The 10940-nt window shown below is 33.9% G+C and overlaps 1 protein-coding gene across 1 annotated transcript; it reads left to right on the plus strand.

Annotated features, from left to right (window-relative positions):
- Window positions 1-8025: 8025 nt before the first annotated feature.
- LOC120251895 lies at window positions 8026-10713 on the plus strand. The gene is made up of 7 exons (XM_039260578.1): window positions 8026-8139; window positions 8212-8304; window positions 8399-8500; window positions 8586-8897; window positions 9920-10009; window positions 10316-10433; window positions 10512-10713. Exons 1-7 carry the CDS (start codon window positions 8026-8028, stop codon window positions 10577-10579), a joined length of 897 nt encoding a protein of 298 aa, XP_039116512.1. The 3' UTR covers window positions 10580-10713.
- The last annotated feature ends 227 nt before the right edge of the window (window positions 10714-10940 follow it).

Below are 10940 nucleotides of genomic sequence, written 5' to 3' on the forward strand. Positions count from 1 at the left end.
CAAAAGGTTGTGAGTTAAGAGAGACTTAAAATACGTGTAAGAGACTCACTAGTGATGCCTTTGATTTGCACATGAGCCAATTCTTTCTTGATGGTGAAGATGATAAATTTCTCAATTTTAATGGTATAACATTAAGAAAAATAAAATCAAATTTTAAGTTGTATACATTATAGCTAGTTTCATGCTATGGGATTCAATTAGTTGAACTTTAAGGAATATGCAGATTTAAAAAAAAAACTTATTATTATTTTTTATGATCGACTTCATCATCAATATTATCTCGTTTAAACTTTTTGCTAAATGAAATATTACATGGGTGACCCTTTTTTATACACCAAGATGAATAGTTAGGCTGCTAAAAAGACATGGCCATACACGCAAAGTGGGGATGGGTCTGTGCACATGTAAGTGTTAGAACCACTCGCTCACAACCACTACTCACACTCCCAAAAATATATCTTTATATGTGATTCGAACTCACTACACTCACAGAAATATGTCTTCACTTGTGATTCGAACTCTTACTACTTATGAAGGATTCTAACAGGTGATCCATTTGGGTGAGTCAAGAAAGATATACCGGGTATTTTATGGTGGGTATGGTTTATTGTCAAAATGTTTGGAGTTTTTCTTTTCATTTCAACTCATGCTAATATCTTATTAGTAAATTTAACTACACTATTACTTTATACCAATTTAGGCCACATTTGTCTATTTGCATCAATACAAAATCTCATTTAATAGCCCATTTGTTATCATGGGAATAAAAGAAATCCAAGGAGACTTAGTTTACCTCTAAATGATTCACTTTTTACCCCTAATAACTATTCATTTTTGACACCAATAAATTTATATTATTTTATGTGAAGATGTTAAATTAAAAAAAATGCTTTAAAAATGTTTAATGTGGTTTAAGAATTAAAAGAATCCATTCTAGGATCCCCCTTGAAGCTATTTTCATATTTGTTATAAATTATTTGAGCCATTTAATTCTTTAATATTGAGGATGTTTATCTATACTATATATATATATATATACTGGTTAATTTGTAATAATTTTTGTAATGCACAAAAATCAATAATAATAAGTTTTAGTGAATTATGTGCAAAATCGGTAAATACAACACGCATTAGGATATTAACACAAATAAAATAAAGGGTATTTTAGGAATTCAAATAATTTCAGCTAACTATTTTTAAACATTTATTAATTGAAAGCTTTACCCAAGGTCATGTAGATTTACAATTTTGTGTTGGAGGGTTAAAAGGAGAAAAAAAAAAAGGTTTTAGACACCTCATTGACAATTACACCCATTTTGAAAGGCATACAAAAAAACTTCTTCTCATTTTTATAATTTGGTAACTTGGACCAAGTAAATAATAAGGACCTAGATTATTTTGTCCAACAAATCTGGAGAAATTTTTTAAATTTTTTATTTAAAATTAAAAGCTAATTTTTTTTTAGATCGAAAGTTGACCTCTCAAGTAACCATCAAATCACATCAATTTTATTCCCCCTTGGAATTATTTGTATGTATTTATTTATTTTTTTTGGAATTTTATTTGGCAATCTATCAAGTTTCTTGTGACCAAGTAGGAGTCGAGTTAAGAGAGACTTGAATTACTTAAGCCATACGCAATTAGTCATAACTTTATGTGTCTATTCACCATGATCTTGATAAGTTGCCCATGACCATAGGCCCAAAAAAACCGAGTCAAGAAAGACAAGGATCATCTAGAAAAGATGTATTTTTCATGACTCTTGACTTCTAAAACCATATCTAATGACTTTGTTTTGCAAATTGAACAATTTGTTGCGCATTGATTACAACAATAAGTTGCTCGAATTTGTGAAAACTATTTATTCTTGACTTCTAGGACCATATGCAATAACTATATTTTGTAAATTAAATTGATTGTTACTAATTGATCATAATAATAAAAGATGAGTAATTTATGTACTGGTTTGGTCAGACATATGAACTACATCACGAGAGAGCAGTGCCATTCGGAGCTTCATTATCACTTGCAAATTCCTATTACAAGAGCATTTTATCCAACTTATGCAATTCCACAAGTAGGATATCAAATATTAATTTTTTCACCTTTAGTGTAGACAATATTCAAACAAAATACCAAAAAATTACTCCTTTACCACACCAGAATGCATCCACTTATTCTTCTTTGCTTCCAAACCCTCATCTTTTCGAACTTCCTTTCAACACTACAAGGTTTAAAAGGATCAATCTCAACTATTGGATCTAACTAATTTCAAAGACATAAATTTTGTTTTCTTAAGTCCTTATCGGAGTCAGTCCAAATGAGTAAGTTTGAATTTATATACAAAATATTAAGCCTCCAAATTCCTTATGTCAGTTCATCCAAAAAATTCTGATTGAGTTTATGCATCCAATGTGGAACAACTCCAATTGATATATAAAATACTTGAGAGAAATCATGGCAACAGAAACGATGATCTTTGATATTAGTGTTGCTTGTGCAAGTGGTTGTAAATAAGGTGCAAATATGGCTTTTGCATTTGTGTTTGATAGTTTGTCTTCCATCAAAATCCATTGAGACGTGATCCAACAGGTGCCAAGATAATCTCCCTCAAATCCCATAGTTAGTTTCCTATATAAAAGTTCGACAAACTAATTAATTATAAGTTTTATAATTAATAGTTTCCTATAAAGTTCATGGCATGGATGATTGGTAAGAAATATAATCAAGTTTAAATTCTTGGAAAAGGAAAATAATATTAATTGTATAAGATCAAAAAACCTCAACAAGGCTAGAAATATACAAACAAATTTGAAACACACATCACTTTATAACAACTTAAGCCAAAATTATACTAAATCAAATTATATTTTCAAAAAACTGTAGGGAAAAAATGTTAATTAATTGTTTCCTTCTTAAAAGCTTAACTATTGCGAATTAATGAAAGAATGTTTGCACATCTCAGGCTTGAAATAGTTGAACACATATAAAGATCATCTACAAACTTAGCATACAATAATACTTTTTTTTTGTCCTAAATTCATATTGGTGTTTCTGAAATAATTAACAAAATTAAGCTTGTTAAATTGATTGAAAGGAGGAATGAAAAAAATAATTTTTTTAAAAAATTAATGGAGCATATCACAGGTGCTGGTTAAAATTAAGACATTGAAATCAACTCATTAGTGAAGAAAGGCAAATTTTAAATGTCACAAGTTACTAATCACTTTACATTTCAAGCTCACTAGAGAAGATGAAAAATAACCAGTCTATAATTCCCAAAATAGGTGAAAATTATCCTAATATGCTCAGATCAACTGGGAAATGTCACACTTACTAATCAATTAAAAGACAAAAAAGAATACTAATAGAGGATAATCAAGAGATAAAAAATAAATAAATACAGTGAACATGTAGAAAGAAAGTGATGAATTTAGTATTATACCTTGGTTAGTTGGAACAAGAGAAGTCAATCCACCCAATGGTCTTTGTTTCGATATTTGCTCTTCAATCCAATGAACCTCACAATAATTGCCACATACACATGATCTTGTATGCTATTTACATATCAGAAATATGCAACCTCCAAGTTTTATTGAACAAAGTATTTCTGAAACTCTCTGTATATATGTATCTCCATAGGCATGGAACAATAAAGTCTACATTGTACACTTGTGCTAGAATTGTAAAGTTTATAAAATAGTTGTATTATGATGAAGAATATAACAAATTAAGTTGAACCATACAATTGAAATCATGTATTATTCAGGATTGAGGAGTTCATAATTGCTATAATTTTTGTTCTATTTTTCTGATTTTGTATGAACATTATATAAATTAGACTATATAACTGCATGTGATTCTAACTAAAGTATGCTAAAGTCTCGAATATAGTAATGATGGTATGAGAAGCACGTTTGTATAAAACTTTTTAGTTTATAACCTTTCGGGAAAGAAAATATGAATAATGTGAATAGCATAGTAACATGTAAGAATCAAAATGGCCAATCTAATCCAAGTTTGCAAGATACCTGTCAAGACGAGCCCATCGCCGGGCACACCCTGCCTGGCCATTGAACCAAGTGAAGGCTAGCCTCGAGAACCCAAAATCTAATAAGTTATTAAAACAAATTAAATCGTTCATAGTTTTGGACTTAGCTGAGTAATGGTTGAACCTTCCACCTTTATGCTCAACTTCTGCGCTTATGTCATTGAAGCCACCCACTACCACCCAGGGAATGCTAAGGTGCGAGATGTTTGAAAGGTCGTTCCAAACACAATTTTGCATAGTGAGCAATTGGGCATTATACACAACAGAAAGAATCCAACCATTTTAAGGGTTAGAGGAGATTACCAAATGAATTGTATCACAGGTTAGGGTGAAGGGAGTAATTGTGCCAATGCCTTTTTTTCAAAAGGTCATGAGCCCACAGGACATCCCCTAAGCCAGAAGGGTAGCCCATTCCCAGTTTCTAGAAAACTTATTGCAGAACTGAGTGCATCTCACCTCATCCTCTCGAGTCTTGACTAGGTAAAAGATCTGAGGGTTATACTTCTTCAAGAGACTTCAAACCTGATTCATCGTGTTTGAATTCAACATTCCCCTACAATTCTGGCACAACACACTTGTTATCAAGATTGAACTCATAAAGAAGCAACAATAAGGAAATAACATAACAAAATATGAAACAAACAAATTTAATATGGGTCTTTCTTCCCTTTTTCGGGTTTAGAGACAGTTGCGCCACTCCTCTCCTGGCCAAAGCCTTCAATTTAGCTTCCTTCTGGCATTGCACCAAAATCATTTCATTGTTGAAATCTATTCGATTGCTAGACCAGTTCGATTCTGCAACTTCCATATCTTCGGTGGAGGACTTTTGTATACCATCCATGATCCTGTCCACCGGGTTTTGGTGTGATGGTTTAGCTCCATATCTCTGATGACTAGGGGAAGAAGACCTCTCATGCTTATATATTTGAACTACCAAAGAGGTGATTAGTAAAGGCTTGGGAAAAGAAGGGGCACCCACAATGCCATTCCCTTTTTCGAAAGCCTTGCGTTTTTCCACCTCCTCAGGGACTTCGATTGACTCATCTTCTTTCTCTTTCTAATACCCTTGGATAACTCAATGGTGGGGTATGTCTTATAACCAGGCTGTTACTATAGGTTTTTCAGCCCGTTATAGTAGATTTTATTTGGTACTGTAGCAACTAGTACTGTAGGCCCAGAGTTTTACCATACTTTCTTCTTTCTTTCTTCTTCTTCATTTGTTTTCTTCTCATTCAGCCGAGCAACCTTGCCCTTAGGAATTGTCCGGCAACCTTTTTCCAACGGATCAAAGCATCAATTCTCTTCCTCACTTACTCCTAAACTTGGTAGGAGCTTTGATCTAAGTTTTTATCCCATATTTTATTTTTATTTCTTTGTATTTGATTTTTCTAAAACCTAGATATAACTCCTAGATTTTTTTCTTGATTTGTGGGTGATTATATGCTTAAATTGAAGCCATTGATCTTGTGGTTCATTGTGGCGGATGTTTGTAAAAAAATTTCCATGTTTAATGCTAAAAATTTGAGAGAAAACCATTTGTTAGGGTTGGGCTTACTGTAGCAGTATTGTAACACCGGTGAACTTAAGTTTTTTTTTTTGGCTTCTTTGGTTTAGAATAAAGTTCAAACCTTTAGAAATTCATTGCTATCCTGAGAAGCCTGTTTTAATCTAACCCTAGGGTCGTTTGAGGGTTGCACATTAGTGTGACCTAGGGTTTCTTTTCTTTTTTTTTTTTGATGTGCTTTGTTTTATTCTGGTTGTTGCTTATGTGTAAGTGCTTTGGCTAGGAGTTGAGTGCTCGCTTCAAGGCTTGGAGCCGGAGGAGAATTAGAGCATCAGAGATTTTAAATCGCCAAAGTTGTTAGTGGGTTATGTTGTTGCACATTTCTAAATAGAATATGATTCAAAGGTCTTCTTTATTTAATTTGAGTTTTATTTGTGGTTTATCATATTTAAATTGATATGTTAATCAATTTGGGAAGACTTTCCTTGTTGTGGATTTATATCGGAAAACCCTTGTTGTTTGATGAAATTATTGATGCTTATTGATTGTCTTCGCTTGAAAATGAACTTTTATCTTATTGTTTCATATTTAAAACGTTAATGTTTGAATGAAAGTGTTTATGTTTATACCTGTATTCGAGTTGAATTGATTTATGAGGCTTTGATTATTCTATCATGCTTCTAGCATGGGTATTTGTGGAATCGCTTGGATTCTTGATATTGGAATGTTGTCCTAGTTATGGACTCTGTGTTGAGATAAACAAGTATTGCATGGTTTATTTTGTGGTGTCCTACTGCAGTAGGCGATCTCCATGGTCAGTCTGTTGAGGTGGCATGATAGACTAGCTGATCTTTTTTGACCAATTCAGGAGGGTGTGTAAGACCCTGATTAGACTGTTATCGGGGAGCCGGAGACACCATATGGTAAATAGATGGATCAACATCAAGCGCATGAGTATCTTGATGGCTCTAAACCTAGCCCCGACCATGGCAAAAGTTTAGAGGGATTTCTAGAACACTACTTGTTGGGTTATGATACTAGCTTGCTATCTTAAAGAGTTTATTTTTTTTTTAATACAGATGAGTTTTTGAGAAGTAATCTCTTACATATCTTTTGTATTGCTATTTTAGACTATGATGAGGGGGCGAAGCCCAACTATTGCTCTTTGGAGGCCAGTCTCTCATAAATTTATTTTGATGATGAGTATTATGTTTTATTGATTTTAAAACTCATATATTTGTCGTATTGTTGATTTTGATAGTGTTGGGAGCTTTATTTGATCATTTTGACATTTATACTCTTTATGAAGGTTTATGTACTTGTATTTTCTCTATACTTGTCAAAAGCTTCATGGCTTTGTCTATACTTATGAAAACCCTTCACCACAAGAAATTAGTGATTTTGCGGCACTCATTTCCCGGCCGTTTGACCTAAATAGCCGCCAGTGTTGCACATTGGGGCGGTTTAGACAGCAGTTAAATGAACGGCCGGTGATATCTTTCATTTGGTGGCGGTTTTTGGTTAAAACGACCGTTAATTCCGTGGTAATGGCGGTAGTTACATCTGAACAGCCGAGGATGCTATGTAATAGGCGGCAGTTGTGTAACAAACCGCCGGGAACATTATTATTTTCCCATTGGACGAAATGACTCCGATCCTTTCTTTTCTCTCGCCCCCCAGCTTGGCCGTTTCGCTTGTTAGGGTTCCACTTTCCCTTTTGTCTCTCTCTCCTCTTCCCGGCCATCTCTCTCCTCTTCCCGGCCATCAATCCATAGATCCATCCAAGTTTGCTACCTTCGATCATTAACATTATTGGTGATCTTTAGGGAATGCTTCCAGATCTCTCAGTTTCTATACTAACTTTGAGGTTTTCTTGAGTGTTGATCTGTTTTTCCTTTGAATCTGGCAATCAGAGAAGGTGCACGGATCTTTAGTTCGCACTGGTAAGGTGCGCGGCCAGACTCCCAAGGTCGCCAAGCAAGACAAGAAAAAGAAACCCCGCGGCCGCGCTCACAAGCGAATGCTCAAGTAAGCTAGATTTTCCTCTTCCTTTGTTTTCTTTGAGATCATTAGAGATTCTCATGCTGTGATTTGATCCAAACTAGCTTCTTTTTTTTTTCCTACTTGGATTTTGATTCTTTAACTGTTGTTGAACACTATTTTTTATTTTATTTTTCTTTATTACTGAGTGATATGAAATGCAGATTGAAATTGTTAGGTTGAGGTTTGTTTGATGTAAAAAGAGGTTTTTTTTCATTTTCATGTGTGAACTTTTAAGATTGATTGGTTGGTTGAATTTGAATGATGTGATTATTAGATGTTTTTTATGCTACAGTATTTACGTGAAGATTTGTTTAGTTGTTCTTTGGTTTAATGTATTCCCAAGATGAAGAATTTTCTTCAAAATTTCCTTCAGTTTCACTGAGTTCTAAATCTGACAAGTTATCACAAGATAGATAAATATAACTTGATGAAATGTGATCCCAATGGTCCTCGTGAAGCCAACATAGCAAGGAAACCTCTAGAGATCCCTTTGGAGCAATGGGTTGCATTTGTGGATTATAGAGCTCGACCTGACAAGAAGGTGATATCCTTAAAAAAAAATTAATAGTTGTATTATTGTTTCTCTTTTAAATGTTTAAATTACACTTTGCAGGCAAAAGCTGAACAAAATACAATAAATCGCACCCACCAGACAATGCCTCACACATTAGGTTCTAAGTCCATTGCTCGACTGGAAAATGAGATGGTTATTACTTTCTTTTCTTTTGAGTAGTTTTAATTATGTTTATTAATCATGTCGCAACATTACTTACATTTTAAACAACTTGCATTCTTGGTAGGAAAAGCAACTTGGTCGCTCTGTCACTAGAGTTGAATTATTTCAAGCAAGCCATACAACATCCGATGGGTCTTTCGCAAATGAAGTAGCGAGGCATAATCATGTAAGTTTAACATTGAAACATATGGCTTGTTTCATGATTTTGTGACATATGTTTTTATGGAAAACAATATTGCTTTAATTTACAGGAAGATCTAATTATTCGAAGTCAAGGCTCATCTGAAAATGAAGCATTTACTAGTGTTTTTGGGAAAGAACACCCAGGCTATGTTCGGGGTATGGGACTTGGAGTTGTCCCAACTCAAATATATGGATCATCTTCTAGCTCGAGCAGAAGAAATGAAGCAAGTGGGGGCACACAAGCTGAAATCAATGAGCTCAGGGACACTGTGCAACTCTTAAGGCAACAAGTGCAAGAAAATGAACAACGATTTCAGCAACAATTATCAATTCTTACCCAACAATTGGCCAACCAAAATCAAAACATAGCAACCAATCAGGTTTTGTTTATATTTCTTTGGCATTTATACCTATATGATAACATTGTCTTGATTAGGTTAGTGTTAATGTTTACACATATAGGATTTCATTCTTTTCCTCAAATTTTATATTGAAATTGTTTGACATAGGAAAATTTGGGGTCGCCAATTATTGGAAGACGTTCATCACAGGGTAGTCACACAGTACATTGCAACCAAAATTCAGATGAATCTACATAGGACATATGCGACAGTAAGTTAAGTAAGTCCTTGTTATCTATTTTTATATTTGAAGTATGAAAGTTCAATGTATTTAATAATCAATCATATGAATTCAATTTGGGATCCACATAAGAGGGTTTGACCCGGCTTTCAATTCGGTGAGTTCTTGATCAATCATTGAGTCCAGTTGGTGTTTTGCTATTTATTAATTTAATGTTTGGTTTGCAAATTCTGTTGTCTGTGTTTTTCAGGCCAAAGCAAAAAATAGGACATCATTGAATGATGTGATGCCGTGATCAACCCGCTGAATTTGAAGCTGATTTGTAGTTTTTACACTATCTTTTATTAATCTTTGGCTTTCAAACTTTAGTTCCTTGTGATGCCAGTTGTTTATCTTTTTTGTGGATTGCTCATGTTAGTTGTAGTCTATATATATATGCAGTACTGATTTATTTTATATTTTGCGTTTCTTATGCTTTTCTAAATGTTTAATTAAGACTCAGAATTTTACATTAGTTTTTATCCTTGCTTCGTCTCCCAAGATCAAAGTATGTAACAGAACAAATATGGGCAGAAGGCTTTCAAAAACTTGGAGTTGTCCAAGGTGAGCATTTCTTTGTTCTTTTCCTAGTTCAGTGTTGTGACTTGTGATGCTGTTGTTGTTAAAGCTTTTTCATTTTGTTTCATGTTTTACTAGCAGCTTACATATCAAGGTGGAATCTTTTCATCCTTTGTGTTCTATTGAGTTGAATTTCATGTTTTTTCTTGCAAGATATGCTATTTTGATAAAGCTTTTATCATGCTGTGATTCTTTTTGGTAGGTTCTTGCATTTAGAGACATAGAACCTCAAGCTCCAACTCGTATCTTAATCATCCCTAAGGTTAAGGATGGATTGAGTGGGCTCTCAAAGGTATATGTTTTGTTTTTTATTGTTCAATGAATTATTATATTTCTTATTTCTTTAAACTTATAGTCTGATGGTAAGTAGCACAAAGGTATCTCCATGGGCTACTATAATGTTTATGCTTCCATAGTCACTTTGTATTATTATGTTTTTAAAGTTTTTAGTCAGGAAGAGGTGGTGCATCAGTTGTTCTCCAACCTTCATTTTTTTCCTTGGCTGGCTATACCACTTTTCTTTTCCTTTGAGGTTCAACTGTCAGTGCAATTTGATTTGACATTATATCATATCATCCTGAGTTATGACTGTTTGTAGGCAGAGGAGAGGTACATTAAGATACTCGGTTATCTCCTGTACATGGCTAAGGTTGTTGCTAACCAGGAAGGGCTTGATGATGGGTTTAGAATTGTGATCAATGATGGGCCAAACGGATGTATGTTTTATTTCCATCTCTTTTGAATTTTGATGGGCTATTCAAGTGGTTTACTGATCAACTCATTGTGTTTTACAGATCAATTGGTTTATCATCTTCACATTCATCTTATTGGTGGGCGACAGATGAACTGGCCCCCAGGCTAATATGAATCTTCTGGCTGTCATCTTAAGTGGTAAGATTCATCCAAAGATCTCTTTAAATAAATTGGACTGATGCAATCAGATTGTGACCGCATAAGAATTAAACCACTATTTAGGGGATGTACTTCTGATCCTTGGATTTCAGCTTTTCATTGTGTTTGTTACTTTGTTGTACTTTGTTTGAAATGACCCCTTTATTGCTTGCTGATGGACATATTTGGTTGAAGTTTAATTGGTAAGCTATCATATGACTGGTAAATATTCTTATTTCCAGTTTGTTATTAATGGATGGCCAAGTTGGTTTGCTATGTTATATTTGCAATAGCTGAATTGTTTTCTGATTGTTTATCAGTGAGAATTTCGA

The sequence above is a fragment of the Dioscorea cayenensis genome, chromosome 1, assembly GCF_009730915.1.
Source record: "Dioscorea cayenensis subsp. rotundata cultivar TDr96_F1 chromosome 1, TDr96_F1_v2_PseudoChromosome.rev07_lg8_w22 25.fasta, whole genome shotgun sequence".
NCBI lineage: Eukaryota > Viridiplantae > Streptophyta > Magnoliopsida > Dioscoreales > Dioscoreaceae > Dioscorea > Dioscorea cayenensis.

What these genes read in the sequence shown, in the direction of transcription:
- LOC120251895 (XM_039260578.1), top strand. Translation starts at nt 8,026, where the DNA reads ATGAAATGTGATCCCAATGGTCCTCGTGAAGCCAACATAGCAAGGAAA. An exon ending in GAGCTCGACCTGACAAGAAG is followed by an intron (nt 8,140 to 8,211) that starts GTGATATCCTTA and finishes TACACTTTGCAG; the next exon opens with GCAAAAGCTGAACAAAATAC. An exon ending in CTCGACTGGAAAATGAGATG is followed by an intron (nt 8,305 to 8,398) that starts GTTATTACTTTC and finishes CATTCTTGGTAG; the next exon opens with GAAAAGCAACTTGGTCGCTC.